The sequence below is a fragment of the Neospora caninum genome, chromosome II, assembly GCF_000208865.1.
Source record: "Neospora caninum Liverpool complete genome, chromosome II".
Taxonomy (NCBI): Eukaryota; Apicomplexa; class Conoidasida; order Eucoccidiorida; family Sarcocystidae; genus Neospora; species Neospora caninum.
The window spans coordinates 160,513-181,047 of record NC_018387.1 but is presented as its reverse complement, the minus strand read 5'-3'; the positions used below and the strand labels follow the sequence as shown (position 1 = coordinate 181,047).

The 20,535-nt window shown below is 50.0% G+C and overlaps 2 protein-coding genes across 2 annotated transcripts; both read right to left on the bottom strand.

Moving 5' to 3' along the window:
- Nucleotides 1-766: 766 nt before the first annotated feature.
- NCLIV_004800 (conserved hypothetical protein) lies at nt 767-12,834 on the bottom strand (the record flags this gene model as incomplete). Its single annotated transcript, XM_003879989.1, has 15 exons — nt 767-1,384; nt 1,628-1,858; nt 2,252-2,495; nt 4,289-4,311; nt 4,618-4,773; nt 5,123-5,176; nt 5,864-6,065; nt 6,422-6,551; nt 7,164-7,393; nt 8,989-9,097; nt 9,515-9,549; nt 10,402-10,697; nt 11,273-11,389; nt 11,913-12,071; nt 12,511-12,834. The coding sequence occupies 15 exons, from the start codon at nt 12,832-12,834 to the stop codon at nt 767-769; spliced, it is 2,928 nt and encodes a 975-aa protein (XP_003880038.1).
- A 2,103-nt stretch (nt 12,835-14,937) lies between these two features.
- On the bottom strand, nt 14,938-16,584 carry NCLIV_004790 (putative 18 kDa cyclophilin; the record flags this gene model as incomplete). Its single annotated transcript, XM_003879988.1, has 5 exons — nt 14,938-15,125; nt 15,406-15,523; nt 15,786-15,944; nt 16,127-16,186; nt 16,573-16,584. The coding sequence occupies 5 exons, from the start codon at nt 16,582-16,584 to the stop codon at nt 14,938-14,940; spliced, it is 537 nt and encodes a 178-aa protein (XP_003880037.1).
- Between the last annotated feature and the right edge of the window lie 3,951 nt (nt 16,585-20,535).

Genomic DNA, 20,535 nt, shown 5'->3' with positions numbered 1-20,535 from the left:
CTCCAGAAGAGCTCGGGCACGACGCTCCCCTGTAGACAGAACCGTTTTTAAGCAGTTGTGAAGCGGTTGAGGAAAAGAGCGTCTTTTCCAGTCTCTCTTTTCAGCTAACCTTCAGCGGGGACAATCGTCAGGGAACCTGGCGTTGGAAACAGGTTTTGCTGGTCCCAAGCAAATCGCAGGACGCGAGTGGAGTCGTTGTTGCGAAGAATGAGGAACCGGTGAATCAGGCACCTGCATGCAGAAACAAGTTCCGGCTGGTGTCATTTCCTCTCGTTCCCTCACACCATATATAAATATATATAAATATAAATTGTTATTTGCATGCAGTTGCCACGAGGCGAGGCTCGCGGACACATATGAACTTACGCGTAGTTGTGCGCTGGATGGTAGACGTTTCCTGTTTGTCCGATGGGCAGAAAAGATGCTTTCGGTGTCGGTCTTCATTTCTGTGTCTTCTTCAGTGACCAGCGACGCCACACACGTAAAATGCGTTATGTGTAAAGCGGCAGCTCTTCACGAATTGTTCTTTTCAAAGATCGGAGCAAACTTACATAGTTCCACACCCTCGAGAAACATGTACCCTTACCTCTGGATATGAACATCTGTTAATATATATATATATACATATACATATATATGTATTTATATATATACACGTGTATATATACATGTATATATACATGTATATATGTATGGATATATGTCTGTATATATGTATATATGTTGATTTGTATCTCTGGATGAAACGTGGTGTTTCGTTTCGGGTTCAGGGGTTTGCTGGGAAGCTTTTTAAGAGCAAGCGCGTTGCTGACTTTGAGGGGACGGCGTGCAGCAGGAGAGTCTCGGCGGAGAGCCTGGCGAGAGAGGCGACTGGAACGACGGCGGCGTTGTTTCGGAGAAACGCCGGCAAGCTTGGTTTTGCCTCTTCACGCTTCACCTGCCTGTCGGCGACTCCTCGGGCCTTCAAAAGCAAACAAGACGAAGCAGGATCGGAACCCAAGTGGTCAGGAAGTTCCTCCCGACTCACTGCGACCTCGGCTTCTGGAGACAGCGGAAATGAAGAGGAAGACGCCCGCGCCGGCAGGACAAGTCTCCCTCCTGGAGACGTGGGGTCTTTCTGCTTGCGGCTTTCGTTCCAGGACAGAGTCACCGGAAACTCATACTCTGCCTCCTCGAGCGGCGCGAAGCGCACGTGGACATGCGTGGCTGCGTGCGGGGGCAGTGTGCCACGCTGGGGAGCGAAGGAGACGATTTCGTGCCGTCTCCAAGAACTCTTGTCCTTTTCGACTGCAAGCTTCCACTCGCAAGACGCGTCTCCGTCGTTGCAGAGTTCGACAGCCTGGACTGCCGCTGGGCGCCAGTCGAGCCAGACACTTTGGAGCGTCTGAGGCGAGAGAAAGAAAAAGGGGCGGAGAGAGAAGGAGGGACGAGAGCGAGAATAAGGTGGAGAGGAGAGAGAACAAGAGCGAGAGTAAGGTGGACAGGCAGTCCAATCGGGAAAGGGCTCCGAGAAAGAGGCGCAACCAAGAATACCTCTTGGGAGAATCAAAACGAGGAGACAGGAGAAGGAAAGGTGCCTAAGCAAAGGAGCTGTACCTTCTGTTTCCTCTTTCGCGCTTTTCCTCACCTGTGTCGCTCCTCGAGTTACGAGGATGGGTGCCTGAGCGATCGTTTCCCACTCGAAAGTCACCACAGCGCATCTTCCGTGTGCGACCGAAAGAATCGCCGGCACACGCTCCTTTCCGGTTCGCCGGTGTTGCAGAAGAACGACAACACTTTTGTATCCGTCTACATTGAGGCGGAGGCGTCTTGGCTCCAAGAGGAGAGAGTCGCAGCGGATATCGCTTTCCTCGTCCCTCTGCAAAATGGGGGCACACGACCCGTTCGTCCCGAGTCGGTAAAAAGCACAAAAGAGCACTAAAAAAGGTCCGAGGTATGGACACGCAGCGGGTCCCTTCACACGCGTACGCCCGCGAGACGAACAGACCTCCGAGCGGAAAAAAGCTCCTCTGTATACGCAGATCGAAATACAGAGGGACAAAGAAGACACCCGTGTGTGTGACGGAGCGGCGCATATCAGATAGATGCGCATATCAACAGGAGGAGAGGAAAAGACGAAAAAAGAGAAGAAGGAAGAGAAGAAAGAGAACGAGACGGAAGAGGAGAATAAAGAGAAGAAGGGAGAGGAGAAGGCTTTCAGGAAAATGAGAAGAAGCAAGGAAAGAACAAGGTAAGAGAGAAGATCATTTACTTCATCTGCCCATGCAGGAGGTTCTGCGAGTTTCAGATCGGCCGCGGTTCCGAGAGTCAGTTCGGCGGGCACTTGTCCAGGATTGTAGAAAGTGAGGAGCACTGCACTTTCGCGAAGTTCTTCAGTGTGTGCCCCCAAGCGAACCAAGAAAGATGTCAGACGACGCAGCGCGCTTGCGCGAGCATCCAGGCCTTTCGCCGCGAGAAATTGCAGATCTTCCGTCGCCACCTCTCTCGCCAGGTGTCTGTAAAAAGTCGGAAAAGCAACTTGTCACAGATTGCGCTCTCGAAGTGCTGGTGAAGATACCCGGCTTCACCCCTCTCCAATCAGGCGACACAGGGAGAAATAAGGACAACACCCAAACGTTTCGACGACGCGTTCAGCCTTTTCACGTTGATTTCGCGCCCTCACGCATTGATGGCTTCTGCTTGCATCAAAGTCCACAATCTGCTCGGAGGAATGGGACGATTGAGAGATCGAACGTCCAACAGCTGGACCACCGGCTGGGCCGCCCGAGCGGAGATCTTGAATTCCAGAATTTGCAGCGACGATTCTTCGCTCCCTCTTCACCGAAAAAGGCGACACACAAACGGATGACCGGAAGTGCAGAGCAAGTTTCCGCCGTCGGAATCAGTGCAGATTACTGCGGTATACAGACAGGAGGAAGCTACGAGCACAAATAGTCTTATACCAAAATAAAAGGTTTGATGCTCACATCGGGAAGGGACACACTCAGATGCATCGCCTCGTTGGATGCAACGCAAAAGGCCTACTCATTCATAAATACATATAAATATAACATATAAATACATATAAATACGTATAACTACAGATATATACATATATATATATATATATATTATGTAGGTTGAAAGATGCTTTAATAGGGAATGTCAAAAAGAACCCAAACTCGATTCACAGGCACACGGCATGCATATGCAGATATAAATATATACGTGTGAGTCGGAATCCATTTGGAGACGTGTGCAACTATGTCATCCTTGGAAGCCTGCATCGCTTTTGTAGGAGGATAAGTTCGTGTATCTGCATCTGTGAACACACCTGGATGCACTTTCGGGTCCCGATTGTGAGGTCGACGTTTGGCGAGTTCCTAGTGAGAGAGCGCGGATCCAGAAAAAGCCTGGTGTCTCTTTCTGCCTGCCAAACCCCAAGTTCCTTCATATCCACATACACAGAGATTAACATACGTGCCTCGACCTCTCTGCATACATGTTTACACATATGTATAGGCACGTAAACGGAGAGCGAGGAGGTAAAGATATATATATATATATATATATATATATATACAGACGGGGAACGAGATTTGGGTCCACCAAAATTATGTGTATGTGGATGAATTTGTGTTTATACAGAGAGAGTTAGATGTGAAGATACGTGTATATATAAGGAACGTGCACAAGCCCGAGACCTATAAGGTGTGTGCTTTTTCAGACTCACTGGCGTCAAAGAGGAGAGACGCCTGGATGACCCGTACTAGAAATCGGTAGTGTTTCTGCCTTGCAGGCGTAAAATGGAAAAGGAGACGGTCCATCGAGTGAGCGTCGACAGTGGATTCTGTCCTTTCGAAGTTCAGTTCGTCCGTCTTTGTCTTTGCCGTGAAACACGATGTCTTCGGTGTCTCAAAGGGGTCACAAGAAGCAGGAGCAGCAGCCGAGGAAGGAGAAGAGGGAGAAGAACTCGCCAAAGGTCGACTTTCCCGTTCTCCAGTTTCTTCCCAAACTTCGATTTTGTAGCGTACTGGCGCCCCGGTCCTGTTCTTTATCACTACCTGAAGGAGAGGTTGAGACGAAACGCGAAAATGTTTCCGATTCAATCACGAAAACGGTCTATCCTTCGCGAAGAAACACACCCGACCAAGGCCTCCATTGCTCTGGAGATATAATCATTTGTGATTTTGGTGGAAGTCTACCGCATGCATCTACACAGATGAACATGTGTGTGTCTACGTATACATATTTAGTCTTTGTTTTTACATGGAAGTAAAACAGATGCACGTACGCAGATCGACCTTACCTTTCTTTAAATTTATTCGGTGTCTAGACAGATATGTCACATCACCCAGAAAACAGCCAGAGAGGCACATGTGCTTCGGTATGTGACAAGGCATAGCGAGGCCCCGGTGTGAACTGCACTAGACCTGTCTCCTTAGACAAGCACACGCAGGCCTAGACCGCTGGTACGCATGCACGGATGGAGACCAGGCACACGTACTCTCGCGAGCGCTCATCCGTTTCCGGTGCACTGCCCGTGACGCCACGGACTCCACCTAGACCTAGAAACTCTTTCCCCTCGAGACCGATGTTTTCACCTTTTTTCTTTCCTCAAATTTTTAGGCGATTCACCTCGCGAGTCAGAGTGACGTGCGCAGTCACGGCGCGCAAGTTCATTCGCTTCGGTTCGATGGCAAGAGGCTCGGCAACTGCGCAACCGGCGAGGCGAAGACTGTCGGAGAAGGCGGACGGAAACGCACAAAAATCCTGTTCTGCATGCTGCAAGGCCTGGAAGAAACCATTCCACACTCGTGCTCACAGGGATGGATACCTGCTCTGCATGAACGGACTGCTATCAACAAAAGAACTAACGTATGCAAAGGAGCACATCTGCACAAATCAATCTAAACAGAGCTTCGTCTCTGCATCCACCCCCTGTCCACATATACATATATGTATATATTGCGATATGTATAGGTGGCGGCGTGTTAAGTATACACAATTCAAACACCTATGTATATATATCTAGACAGAGATATACATAACTCTATAAATTCTCATGAGCCTATATATGCCTATGGGTCTGTGTAGGGTGGACTTTGGGTGCGCAGCTGTGGCGATCCAAGTTGATTCTCACCGCGAGAGGAGTCGGGAGCGTTCGGGCGAGGAGCGTTGCGCGGCATTTGCCTTCCTGTTTTGGAGCAAAATAACAGGAAACCTTTTTTTCCTCGGACGGTAGAAGGCGACTTTCAGATTCTTCGCCGAGGAAAAAGGCGTCTGACTCCCCGCCCAGACAAAGGGCAACAGAGACAGGAACTTCCGTCAAGTTTCGCACGGATACTTCTCGCCTGGAAACAGCGCCTGTCGGGGTTCCGGGGAAAACCTGGAAAAATTAGCAGAGAGAGAAACATATGGCCTCGGTGTTGGGAGAAAAACACAGGCGGAATGCAGGTGCATGCAACTCGATATTTGCACAACCAAGTGAGGCTTCGACGCCTTTCAAACATACAGGAACCTAAACTTCCTACAAGCAGACGAACAGAGGCACATTACAGAGATAGACAAAAGGACGTATACGAGAAGTAGGGAATTGGCTACGTCGATAACCCTAAATCTCGAGGTCAACGGCTACCTGCAGATAAACATAGTTACGCCCACGCGGGCGTATCTACTATGCACTTGAAAGGAGAGATATTTACCATATGTTCACCATCCCATTGCACAGGGAGTTTACACATATAGATATATGAATAGGAAGACGAGCGGATGGATGATTGCATTTATCTGGATATGCACGCATGCTTAAGACGACGTATTGTACATGAGAGTGTATCCAGAAAATAGCTGATTCTTTATGCCGGTACTTTCCGCTGCTTACCAGCGTTTGCGGCTCCAAGGAGACCGCAGGCTCCCAGGAACGCCCGTACACTCGAATGTGTTTCGTGAAGAGTTCTTTGCCATCAAAGACAACATCGAAGGTGCCCGACAGCCAAGCGAGGTTCGATGCACGGCGAGGCTGAAACTGAAGCACGACGAGATGGAATCCCTGAGGCGGAATCATTCCGGACAGCGGCCACGCTCTGGACAGAAAGAGAAAAAAAAGAGGCTCCAGAGACAAAGCAGGAAGTGTGAGACCAACAAACCGAAGATCTAGCAGAGTGGAGAACCAGACGTTCTCACGAAAGAAACACAGAGAAAGAAAGAAAGCGAGGCCTGCTGGCATTTGAACACCTGGATATATATATATATATATATGGCCGATATACACCTTTGACTGCGCGCGCCTCCGAATATATACATATACATATATATGTATATATATACATATAAGCGCATAGATGCTTGAACATTTAACAGTTAGTGGTATTTTATATTTGGATGTCTTTAGGTTTCTCTAGAGCGGCTTTGATTGAATGCGACTGGAGGAGAGGCGTACTTGAACGGCCCGCTGCAGGCAATTAGGTCGTCGGAAGAGGCGCCTGAGTCGGCGGCCTTGGGGAGAATGTCAAACGAAAGAGGCGTGTCTCCTTTGTTGAAAAGTTGTGTCAGATGGAAGGCACTTTCGCCTGACGGACGCAAACGCAAAACAGGAGGAAACAGAAGAGAATCCTGCTCGCAACAGCCCCTGAGCTTGTTCCGGATTCACAGAAAAAACTTCATCTTGAAAGCCTTCGCCGAGACAGAACCAGGCTCGGTGGACGCAGTCTAACTCTTCCGCCTTGCTCGATGGAAAATCGAGCTCACTGGAGGTGGCCAGAGGTCCTCGAATACAAAGAACATGCACAAAGGTGTATATGCGAATGCATATGCAGAAAGGTATATATATATATATATATATATTTGTAGAGGGTGAGACGCTACCAGAGAAGTTGGCACGCGTCTAAAGGTAGAGCGACAGAGGCGGCTAGATGGAAAGACAAATTCATATGTGTGCGTTGGCGTGTGAACGTATTTTCTTATGAAAACTCCCCTCTGGTATTTTCACGGCGTAAACCGGGTGGCTCAAAACTGTCCAACATATATACATATATATGTGCGTATATATATATATATATATACATATTTGCATCTACGTGTAAATTTGGTTTTAAAGAATTTCTAAGATGATCCGCATGCGTCTTCTCCGTATCGATCAAGTCAGATGTATGAATTTGCTTTGTGGTCGTTTCCGTTTTCACCTGGAATGCATGGCCTGAATCGGATAGCTGGTTCGGCAACGTGGGCGTGGGGGGCGAGAGCTTTCGACGACAGTGAGACCGACGGTCCCCGAGCCGAGCAAGAGAGACAAGCAGGAGAACGAGGCAGAGGCTGGGCGAGACGGTAAGACATGTTGAACAGCGGACACACGACTGCCTCTAACTGGCAGAAATCGACGGAGACGGCAAGCGCCACGCGATCGTAAGTGACCCTGAAAAGGAACACAGTCCAGCGCATTGTCTACATGCTGAGGCATGCGTATTTACACAGAATTATACATCTACATATATATATATATATATATTGTGAGTACAGATGGCTAGGCACTCATGCGTAGTTACCCGCATATACGTACATGTGTATACATATACATCTATGTGGGGAGTGAGCATAGGTGGATATATACGAATGTGCATGTACACATCTGTAGATATCGACATATACCTCCGTAGAGTCTTCGCGATAAGGGAGACACAAGGGAAACGGGCGCGTGGATGTCTGTGTCGGCGCTGGATATGCGCGCGATTATGAATCGATGTGCAGCACCGTTTCTAAGCAGACTGCCGACGCGGAGGATCCCCTGAAAAATCACTGGATTTACTCGTGAGGTTTCCTCCCTGCGTTTTTCGGTCTATGAACGAATCCCCGTCTTGCCTCACTGGAAAGTGGTGACGGAGTTGGGGAGCAACTCAGCTCGTCGGGGGGAGACAGAGAAAACGCGGGAAGAGTCGCTTTTCTTTCTCTTTCGATCAAGCGAGTCTGTCCAGATACAGACGAGCTGCACAAGCGAGCGAAGAAGACAGTGGGGCAGTCAAATGCAAGTGGGGTGGCACACTCAGGCACGGCGAGAGACGGACGGACACGCGGGGGGCCTGATCACGCGTACGAAGACAACGGTTCGATGAAAACGCATGCGCACACGAGTCCGAAGAGAGTGGGAGGAAACGGTCAGGGAGAAAGACAAACGCCGCCTCTCCGCCGACAGAGACAGTGCCCGACGACACAGATACGTGCGTGGACAGAGGTCGCACCGGCTGAGCCCTTGACTCGAGGTGAGGAGAATGGAACAACGCAGAAGTTGTCCCGCAGAGTTTTAGAGAGGTATAGACACACCGAGAGTGTTCAGCGTGGCGAAAGCGAGGAGAAAGAGGGAAAAGAGAGACGGAAAACACCTCTAGATCGGTTACTGCGGAGATGATATAGCGCCATCGAAGACTGACGAGAGCAGAACGGACTCAGCAGCGTAGGATGCCGACGCGCTCGGTTGCGGCCGTGAGCACATGGGCAACTAGAGAGAACATGCAACGGCTGGGAGCCCCTGTTGATGTGGATGCTTATAAACGCATTGCCCCGGAATGTCTCCGTTTACCCGCGCGACAGACCCAGGCGTACCTTCTCGCCAGTTCTGTTGGCTACTGAGAGCGTCCGCTGAACTTCGCCGCCCTTGAACTCCACCAACGAGGGCGACACCGAGAGGCCTCTGCGCGACAACTCTCCACCAAAAGGTGCCTTCTCTCCCTTTTCGTGAGGACGCCGGCCCACCCCTGTGTCGGGAAGCCTCCGCTCAAGCACCGCGACCGAGGCGCGAGGTGGAAAAAAAAGCTGTTTCACACATTCCCGTGAAGAGAAGACGTCTCCGAAAAAACGACGGACAAATCGAAGTAGAAGAAGCAAAAGAAGACGAAGACGGAAGAGGCGCGACGGAGGAGACGGAATGGCATGAGAAGCGCGCAGAACACCCAGGACCAGGGGAGGAGAACTGAAGGCGGAAACCTCGCTCGTGTCGAGAGGCTCTTGTCGTCTCACCTGGAGGAGTCCGAGACATCGGCCGTTAAAGCTGTGAAGAGCGAGGTGGGCGTTTCTGGGGGACTGCGGACTTCCTCAGGGTTGCCTCGGCAGTGGAGCTCGAAGGAACCTGGGAAGACAACACCGGGCGGAAAAACAGGCACACATTATCGAGGTTTGCTCTCGGCTCAACTTGATGCCAAACAAGTGCAGGAAGACGGCAAGGAGACAGGCAGTCCACGTGGTTCTCAAATAGCACCCGGAAAGCGTGAGCGTGGCTGAGGCGTTGAGGCGAGACAGAGAGGCACTATCGCACAGACCAGGTCATGAACAGCACAATAGAACTTGGATCCGCTAAACAGAGACATTTAACATCTAAACCAGTAGTCCAACTCTATTTACTCCCAAGAAAAACGCTTGTAAAGAACCCTCTCTCAGAGGTGCATGCATGGATATTGCACTACACGATACTTGACTGGCTTTCCGACACTGGAGACGTGTCTTATCTGTGTAGCCGGGACCTCATCGGCATCAGCGTCTTTCCTACCTTCGGGCGGGGGGGAGTTTCCTAACGCTTCCCACCTGCGAAGCAAAAGCAGGATCCACTCTAGCGCCTCCTCGACCAGATCAGTGCAGGCATCATCGAAAAGACTGTTTGGAGATGCGCCACTTTTTTGCGAAGACGAAGCTAAGCATTTGCACGTACCGATGCAGGAGTTTATGAGGGGACCATAATTTTGCGGAAAGGAAAAAACAGGTAGACACACAAAAAAGTAATCGTGGAGGCATCCGAGTGCATGCTGCTTTGTACCTCTCGAGGATTCGAGCGGATGGCCTCGAAGGTCCTACTAGCTATATGTACATATTTTTATAGAATGCATGAATATATACTTATATGCAATTGTATTTATGTGCACATATGTGTATTTGTGTACTTGAAGGTGTTTTATACATAAGTATAAATTCAAAAGCGTGTGGATGTGTATTCGTACTTATTTATGTACTTATGTAGATGTGAATGCATGTATGCATATGTAGATCTACATATACACGTGTGTGAATTTATCTACATATGAAATGTACCTTCAGAGAAACAAATAGCGGTGTCGGCTGGGCTGCATGAAGGTTCTGCTACCTGACAAGCTTCAACTGCAGGTTATCTTTTCTTATTCCTTGGAAAGTGTCTGGTCGACGTCGTAACCTAAAAGTTTCCTATACACATGCATATGTATATCTATGTATCTGTACATTTATGTAGATAATTGGTTGTGCCGGTGTTCGCAGTCCCGGTGGCTAGATATATATATATATATATATATATATATATATATATGTAAGCGCGGATTCGCATGTGCAGATAGATGCGCGTATCATTAGGTTTTCCGGGGAAGTTATGATTTCTACGTTTGTAATCGGGATTTCGCTTCGCCGTACCTTCTCAGGTAGATGTGGCTGAGAGTGACGGCAGCTGGACGTTCCTCGTTGGTGTAACACGTGGCGAGGAGATCTAGCGTCAAAGGCTGTTCAGTTCCTTGAACTAGACAGAAGGCTCTTTTGTAAAACTGCAGAGCGACTTGAGCACCAAAGGTGAAGGACAGCGTACAGCCAGTCTGAGGACCCAGCATGCCGCTAGGTTTGTCGACACAGACAAAGCCGGTGTCATCCAAATTAACGAATTGGTACAGAACTGCGCGTTTTGAAAGATTGCGTAGTTGTACTTGTTTCGTGACCTGAGAGCAAAGGGAAACTCACACAAGAGACAGTTGGCGCCTCGCAGCCGATAGAAAATCTTCAGATGGGACATGTGAGGCGTAAGTCGTTCTGCGCGGACACTTCGCCTCAGGCCATGAATGGATACTCGTATCTATTGCTAGATGTGTCCATATACATAAACACCTGTTTTTAAAGCTACGTGCCACTTTAACAATGTCACGCAATACATATACATGAATATCAAGACAGGGGTGCCACAATGGGCTACTTGCGTCTTGGGATGGTTTTTCAGTGAAAGTGGGAAGCAATAAGGACGGCAAATCCGGTTAACCACTGCCTGTATCTGCGTATCTACACATCTACAATATTTCTGGTGCGGTTTGCGCGTTTCTCACCCATCCATTCCCTGCTGATTTCTAAAGCACCATCGCTGCGACTCCGACCACGCACAGAATGCGTTGCCACATGCATCCTTCAAATGTTTATAAAGGAGTATGTGGAAGTGTTTTTCTTCCCTGACGCGCAGGTTGTCGAGGTCTGCAGGTTTCTTATATTCATATCTGTACATACTTGTTTTTGAGCAGAGGCGTACCTTGCGTCCTGTCGGTACATTCCCAAAATGAAGATGATTGCTGGAGAGAGTCGCTTCGACTGGTCCAACGACGCCCTTCACCTTGACGATGATGGGAGCTCCGATCCTCATGACCACCTGAGCGGCCAGTTACAAAATCTGTACATAAACAGAATGCATTTTTTTGTTGTTTTCTTCCGCTCAAGTGTGAGTGTTTCCGAGTCAGAGAAATGGTTCACAACTTGAGTTTTTCTGGGGTAGCAGAAGCCACATTCACAAACAGAGGCTTTATCAACCTGAGGCATCTGCACTGAGATCACGTTTCCTCCTTTCTCCGATATGTACGCAAGTACGTGGACGTGTTGGCAATCCCACGCACTCAAATCTATGCACAGGAGATTGTTAGACGCTCCTCACCACCCACGTCCACTGCGTTTAGGCACATGAGCAGATTCACTCCATATGGACAACAACTGGCTTCTCTGAGTCCTCTTGGAAGACACGAGACACTCTTCCTATGTATCCAGATTCCCCTCTCAATGTGCATCCATATATACATGTATGTATATATGTGTATGTGTAACTGTGTAAATGTGTGTAGGTAAGCGGATGTACTGAGACATGCATTGTCTAGCGCACTGGCATGCCTATCGTTCTGTACCTGAAACTCGTGGAAGATTTCTTCTTTGACAGAGGCGCTCTGAAACTTGAAGGTCAGAGGAAAATGTTCTCCTGGGCCGACGACGCCGTTCCGCGGGCACACTGTGATTGGAGCAGACAGAGGAGGACCCACATGGGGTTGACTGCCGACGCGCTGGACCTGTGACGCGAGGAACCAAGCCAAGCATAGAAAAACCAAAATGATTCCTACAATGTCGTATAGATCTTTGGAGCATGCAGAACATGCGGGCTGGACAAAAAGGGACACGTTCAATGATGCGGTGTGAAAGGTCCGAATGAAATGGACCTTACGCGTGTCTCCACTTATGAAAACTGCGGCCTCCACTCGATATTCTTTCGTGTCGAAGAAAAAAGTGAAGAGTCGCAAGGACGGAACTGGATTTGTTTCTCCTCTTTAGAAAGAACATTCTGATGGATCAGAACGATGCAACGGTCGGATGGACTTTCGAGGGCGATTGGTGAGCCTCTTCGCAAATGAAGAGTTGAGGCAGTGGGTGAGTCAGGTGTATATCCTTTGGCCGCCGACAAGAAGTACCTTTCACAGTTCGCTCTTCGCTCTTGGTCAGGGCGCCGCTTACCTCGAAGGAAGCTCGAACTGGGGAGCTATTCTCCAACACAATTGTCTTGGTTTCCAGTGTTCCGCATAAGACAGTTGCAAAGTCGAGATCCAGCTCAGTTTTCCCCTTCACATGGAGATGTGGAATCTTTCCAATACCCTTTACATCCATACAGTAGTTTTGCTGCACTTCTTCTTTTTCCACCTCAGGAGACCACCGAGTGTTTGTCCGTAAGGATGCGTTTTCCTTCGATGCTTGGCACGCAGTCGCCGCTTCACTTTCTTCCGCCACGCCTGCCGCTCTAGTGTCGTCACACGGTGGTGCGGGGGGGTCTTTGCTCCACATCGAGGAAGAAAAGTCCTGAAGAGACTCTTTTCTTCCACTGTTTTTGGAAAGTAGAGAACATACAACGACGCCTTCATAGAGTACGGCCACGGCGGGGCGAAAGAGTGCCGTGAATTTTTGCGTGCCGCCGACGGGGATTTGCGCCGTTTTCGGGTGAATTTGAAAAGGCAAGGAATCTTTCCAGAGCACGTTTGCTGGAAGAGACCCTGTATTGTGAACCAGAAAAGGTACCGATGTGCTGTCGGCTACAGCGCCGTGTCCGAAATCGATGGCATGAGGAATCGAAACCGCTGCGTGCTTTTCTGTTGCCTTTAAGAAAATGACAAAGGACCCTTTTTCGCAGACGAATTCCACCTCCTCTACTAAAGATTTCGAGTTCACCGGACAAAAGGAGACCAAAAGTGTCTTGGTCATTCCAGGGGCGAGACGCAACGGCTCGGGAAATGGCAAAGAGAAGGCGCGACTTCGAGGCAGTTTGTAGTGGATTGTTTGGTGCTCTGTTGCTACATTCTTCAACAGAAGCCGCTTCGTTGACTCTCGACCTACTCTCCATTCTGTCCAAACCAACTCATCTTCACAATCGATTCGGAACGCCTCCTGGCGCTCTCGACGTGAACACATGGGTCCGTGAGAAGACCGTGTCGACGTATTTTCTGCCATCTCCTCAGCGATAGTCTGTACCGCTCAGACAAACCCTTTTCGGATTACGAACCTCACCTTCTCAATCGCGAAAGCAAAAACGAGTATGAGTAAGCTCAGCTGAGTTTGGATGGTACCGTCGGCAACTCGAGGTTGCCCATGATCAGTCGTATTTCTGTTCCTGCCATAAACGTCTCTCTTCATTTCCACGGAGAGCACCTTGGCGTTCTTCTTCATTCCTTTTTCCACAAAAAAACACCGGACAACACGGTGCCCGCTCAAAGAGTGGTAGCCACAAAATGCTCTCCATTCAATTTGTGTGATCTAGTCCTTTCTTGTGACTTTTTTAGGTAGACGTACCCGGAAAAATATATGCATGCAGCCCACTCTTGAGGTGCGAAAAGCTACCTAGGTGTATGTGCACCACTACTCCAAGCTATTCCATTTTATTTCTACTAAAGGAGTGCTGCTCCTTCGCATTCTGAGGTCATCTTCCTGCTCCAGCAACCTGAAAGCGTTCTACCGGAAAAATGATCTGCATGCACCTCTAACGGGACGAGAAGCGCACAGCAAGCACTCTATCGACTTTCACAGTTCGGTGCACATAGCGAGACACAAGGGTTTCGGTAGGGATCCCAAATGTAATACAGAGTATCGTGATGGCGCAGCGTGAGATTGGCTAAACGCTCCGTGCTCCCCTCGCATTCGTTGTCGTACGATAGAGACGCAGAGCATGTGGACGTCGACATTCTCTTTCGATAGACAGATGCATGTATCTCCTCCCTGCGTCTGTACATGTACCAAGTAAACCTCGGAATTGTTCCACCACTAGTGGTAACATGCCGTCTTTGGTCCCTGCTAGAAAGATAGCGTTGCCTTTCTGAGTTCTTGGATAAATGGTGCTGTCAGTGTTCGTGTTGTATTGGTGTGTGCCCACTGTCACAGTCGCTAGCCTCGCCTTTCTCCCAGTCTGTTCACTAAATGGTTGGAATTTTGAGACAAAGGGAACTACATGACTACCCAACACATGCAAGCTACGAATGCCTGTCCTGAATTAATTTCCCCGGTAAGTTTGAATACCTAGTTCCGAACTGCTGACAAGATCGTCGCGAGTGACCGCTCGCCACACTACTGATTTTCTGTCCTTCCGAAGGGAGGCTTCTCTAAGTCATGCACGAACAGCCAGGGCAGAATAACTGAGACAACCCATCTGTACAGCGATGCAGGTACACTCGTACTAGAGACGTATTAGATTACGAGCTGCTCCAGAGGTCGCATGCTCAGTAATCCCAACAGAGTGAACAGATGACTTCTCGACAGGGTTTCGGTATTCAGAAGTTGTCCACGCAAAAGCTAAAGTGCTTATTTTCACTCCCCACTTGAGCGGGAACAAGGCGAACTTGCCTAATACGTGTACGAAAAAAACGGGATATGCAAGTCCATACAAGTATGCATGCATGTTTTTTACAACAAACCAATGTCCGTGATCTTCGCGATCTTGGAGGGGCGGCCGCCGCTGCTGCCGAGCGCCTCAATGGCCTGGACGGTGGGCCAAGAGTCGTTCGTGATTTTTCCGAAAACAACGTGTCTGCCGTCCAGCCACTCTGTCTTCACCGTTGTGATGAAGAACTGACTGCCGTTCGTGTTCGGGCCTGCATACAGCAGTTTTGCCAGGAACGGTGTAAACCGCGTTATGGCCTAACAATTCGTCTTTTGATCTTGTGCAAAAAGACGCCTTATACACACATACAGTCCCCGGCAACGTTGGAGGTCCACTTTTGTTGTACTCATTCAGGACAGTGTTTGGGCCGGTGGACTCATACTGTCGCACTGGAAGACGAGTGGAGAATGGGTGGCATACTCTAGGAAATTACGTTACTCCTTTCACCCGTGTGATTCACAGTATATGCAGTCTACGCCAATGAGCCTTACCAGCATTTGCCATTGAGATGACACCTCTGTCGTGCTTCAACGTGAAGTTCTCGTCTTCGAATCTGGGGCCATATATGCTGTGTCCTCCGGTTCCGTTGTGGTTCTCGAAGTCTCCTCCCTGTATAGTTTTGGCGTGAAAAGGAAGACAAGTCCACCAAATATACATTAACGGTGAATAACAGTCGTCGTGCATCTCCACTGGACGCCCTACGTATGCAGATTTCGCCAAACAGCCACTATCTCGACCACCCAGACATCTTGTCTCATCCTTCAGCAAACTAGCCGCCAAGGGTGTGGATCCCTACTCTCGTTCTGTTCTCTGTAGGACTAAAAGGCGACTACGTCGACGAACACTTCACGGACCGCAGAAAGTGGGTTACCTGGATCATGAAGTCGGCGATGACGCGGTGGAACGTGCTGCCTTTGTACTTGTCGAAGAGACCAATGAAGTTCTTCACAGTCTTAGGGACCACGTCGCCACGGAGCTCCAGCACAATGCGTCCAGCGCTTTCACCGTCAATTTCGATATCCATGAATGCCTGCAAACCGATCGACACGAAAGGAGACAAACGGTTGTGCTAATTCACACAGTTCGCTTGTGTGAGGACCACCTGCCTGGGGCGCGACCAGCTTGTCTGCATGAAATTCCTCGAAAAGCAAAGTGGAGAAGTGCAGATCGTACACAAAACCCTAATTTCCAAAGCTCTCGGAGATGGCTCACCTTCTGGACTCCGGCGTTTTCCGCTACGGCGGCAGAAACCGCAAGAACGAGGAAGAAGAACTGTACCCACCATAGGAACACAGAAGAATCAAGGAAAGTACACAGACAACGGGGGAAAATTCTTTTTCGTTGCACCGTCCGGAGGAAGAAGACGGCTCTTCCAGAGGGGGTGCGTGTGGTGTTGTTTTCCAGGCACACCGTATCACCTGAGAGAGTGGACGCGTGGAGACGCGTCAAAAGGGCGGGCTTCGACACTGTTCCCCGTCCTATCGGATTCTCCTCTTTACTCTTTCCTTGGTGATCTGGAAATGTGCACAACGGAGTCCTACTGTTGATCTTTCTGTCTCCAGCAGGTGCGGCACGGAAGTGATGCCGCTTTCCGGCAGCCCAAAACGCTGTGCTTTTCCGGTGTGCATCGCCACCTGTGTTGCCGCGACCAGACTTACCAGGAGCTTCATTTTCCAAACTATCGTGAGTTTGCAACGGTTCGGTCGAATAACAGGAAACTCAAACGGAAATACGTTCGGTAGATTTGCTCGCGGAAACTGAAGTGCTCTACCTCAGCGACGAACCTGTTCCACAGCTCGGCTCCATCGCGTACGTCCCGAGTGCCTCCTACGCGGGGGGTTCAGTGGGAAAGACGGCGCCGGGGGAGACACGGCAGGGACCCTGCGGCTGGCCGATCTCCCCAAGTGCATTCGCCACCAACGCCCCCCATGTCTTGGGCAAGGAAAGTTTCTTTTGCGTTGCGACCAGTGGCCCAGCAAAAAATCAAGGGGGAGGATGGATGCGTGCCAGTCCGCACAGGAAAACACAGGAGTCAGTCTTTTCGTCTGGTCTTCCCCCACGGACTGTCGAGTGCTACTCTTGCGCCAGGAACAAACGGGATGGCAGCAAAAACCTGTGCTTTACAACCCTGTAGTACAGGAAGGTGGCACCAGGCCAAAGTATCAGGAAGTTCCCGACTATCGCCAGGCGCCGCTAGAAAAACGCCGCATGGCTCACCTTGGCCGAGGAGAACGGAGCGAACCCGTGTGTGCAAAGCACGCCAAACGACGTTCTCGGTTGTGTGTTCTTTTCTGAAGGAAGGATGCAGTCAAACAGCACAGCGCCACGGCAGAACCTCGACGCTCACGCGATGGATAACTGATGATTTGCCTTTAGAAGTTTTGTAGAACCAATGTTGCTTTCGCTGAGCACGAGGCTTCAGTAGAAAATTCGGCGATATCGCCCGGTGGGCATCGTCGCTGCGGTGGACAGCCCGGCCGAATATCTGGTGGCTTTGCCCAGGAAAAGGGTCTCCTTCCGAGTCCGGAACGGGCTCTGCGTCGACGCATTTTTCAAGAGTGCCTGTCCTCGTTTTCCCCCGCAGAGTCCCGTATCTCCCTTGAAAAGATAGGGTTGAGCCTGGAGTCTTCATCCGGGGGCTGTTCCGCCTGTTGGGCGCCGAATGGCGCTTTTGGGTTGGCAAATTCGAGACACGATCGGCTTCCCTGCTTCTCGGACCGCTTACGTAAGCTCCTTTTGAAATCTGCTGAGTACACGGCTGTCACCATGCGTGTTTCTGACTCGGAGGTCCGCACACCTGCACATGAGTGCGTAGAGGATACGGAAGTGGGCACAAAGGCAGAGACCCGCTACGCCTCTGCTTTAGACACTTGGGCTCTCCCTGCAGAAAGCTTGTGAGACCAAAGGTGTCTGTGAGGAGTTTGCAACGCAAAGATGAATGCGGACCATTCACATCTGGACGTCGTTCGCGAAAAAGGCACCGACATGCCACATGACAGTGCAGCCAAGCCCCGAGTATCTGCCTTGCCTGTCCGGCGATTTATTCCGTCGAGGGTGATTTTCTGGGCGTTGGGACTGCCATAGCTAGGGCAACGAGGGAGAGGAGGTCCGGTAAAGATCAGCCACACTGGAAGCGCAGTGGTAGGAGAGCAACAGAGACCGGCGACAGCGGAAGCGACACTCCATCAATGTGCAGCAAGTCATGGATTTTGCAGGGCAAACCAATATGGTGACGCCCTTGGGTGCGAGATTGCCCAAAACCATTTTGGGTCGTGTGACATGTCCATTGATCTGGTCAGTGCTCCTTTGTAGCGGGGACAGCGCGAGGAGAGCTTTTCGTGATAAAAAAGAACCCGCATTGTCCGATTTCCGATCTCTTCGCTACTACACAATGGCTCGACTGGTGCCCAAAGTTTGTTACCGCACAAGCACGAGAAAAAGGAAGGCAACATGCACTCCGCCTGTCCCGATGTCCTGAAGCGCTTTCGCTGCAGCATGATCCCACAATTTTCTGGCTAGAGAAGACTCTCAGCAGAACAGAGGGAAGTCATCCACCGGAGCCGAGAATGATTGTATCTGCTGGCGAGTTTCATTGGCACAAGAGTTCCACTTTTCTAGAGTAGAGAAAACACTGGAAAAGAACTATGGTGCCAGCCCACCGAATGTGGAGACGAGTCGACAACTGCATAAGGACATAGACCCTTGTGTTGTCTCATGACGACCTACCATTGCCAGTTCCATATTAAATCACCGTCAGACGAAGGTCAGCGGTGGAATTCCTCGCGCGTGTCAGAATTTGTGGGATGGGTAACGGGGCCTTTTCTTACGCACTCCAGGATCGCACGGGATAGTGTCTGGTGACTGGTCGAGTCCAACAGAGCAGAAGGGAGACTGTTACGTCGCCGCGATATCTCCGATTTTTCGTGATAGCTGCGTACTTCAGGCTGATGTAATCTGCTCCTGAACCAGGGAGAAACTTATCATTTATCTGTGTTGGTCGGTTAATCATCGTCTGAACGAATTCATGGGATGCCCCCATTCGTTGTGGCACATGAGTTCATGAGTGTGGATGAAAGAAACCAAGACGATCGGGCCTCCTCCAGCGGAGCCCGTTTCCTGAAGAAAAGCCCTTCGGAAGCAGTTGCCAAATTATGGATGTCTCAACTGAACATGACGAGAACCTGACGGCCTGAGCGGTCAGGTGCCTCTAAACTCGAACCACTGGGAGTTTAACGATTGATCATTCTCTTCCTCGATACAGCGAGACGCGGCAAGGCCAGCAGCTTCATTTTTTCATTGCGTGTTGGTCCGTTTGTAACATCCGGCAGGTGAAAGACTCAAATATTCTGACTACAAAACATGTTCTGACGATGCGCATCCGGAACTCGTGTGAAACTTCTGCCGTAGCGCGCTGAGTCCACAAGCTCGAAACATCATCCGTGAAGCTTGTCAGCACTAAAAGGCAGTCCATCGGTACATAATTTCATGCGCGTCTTTCTCGCCTTGACTGCATTCGCGTCTGTCAGTCGAGAACCCTGTTGAGGTAATGGTATGCCGCCGAGACTCACTTTCATTCAGACACGGGACACCACTAGCCGTGGAACTCGGTGTATTGCCCAAAAAGGGTACGCTAAATCCTCTTTCTCGCCTTCCAAAAAGCACTCTGTTACTTCCAGTTGTCGTAACAACAAGTCTTCTGGTTTTCCGTTACGTTGGAATCGCGGCGACGTTCTACCGGACAGTGGAGCTTGCTGTACTTGCTGCTGATGGACGATGCTCTGCCTGGAAATCCCTTTTCATTCTCTCAGGAAGACTTTTTCTCAGTCAGACGGAACATGCCCCACCTTTCAGAGTCCTCTTTCCTTTTGTCTTTCGTGTAGCAGCGGGATCTGTGGGCTCAAAATTTGGACTTTTTAGAGTTTTGTCGAACGCGCAGCGGAAACGAGCCTGGCAGCCACAGCTGCTTCTGAGACCCTACAACTCCCGTGGGGTCTATATAAGAGTTTCGCAGGCCTGCAGCTGAGCTGGCCGGCGTTCTGCCCATTTGTTATTGACACGACGGCATCTTTTTGGTGATAAGAGAAAGAAGTTGGGCAAAGTTTTCTTGCTTCGCCACTATAAACGGTATTTTCCCCCGTATCTGCTCTTCCGCGACGGGAGAAGTCCCCAGGAACGTGAATCTTTCCCAGCGAGGCGGAGTCGACGGCTCTTACAGAAAAGAGAGCTTTCCATCGCATGCGACGTCTTCCTCCGGGGCTTCTGCTTTCCTTTTTTCCAGGTACTGCTCTCACTCCGAATCCATGTTCCGTCCTTTTCTTTGTGAAGTGTTTGTTGGCATTGTGCACTGAAAATGTGTGCTTTCCCGTCTGTTGCGTACTTCGTTTCCCTCGAAACGTCTTCAGAGAAATGTTACCTTGTCTAGCCGGCATTGCTTCGCTTTTCCCCTGTAGAAACAGCATGTCCGGAAGAATCTGTCAAGTTTCGCGTACCCGGCATTCTGTATGGCCAAAATCCCCATGTTGTTCCGGCTTCTTTTTTCGTGCACGCGCCGGTTTGTCTCGCTTCTTCGGGGAGAGCCCGTCACGTTCAGTATTCCTGCTGTCCTTTCGTGCTTGTTCCGG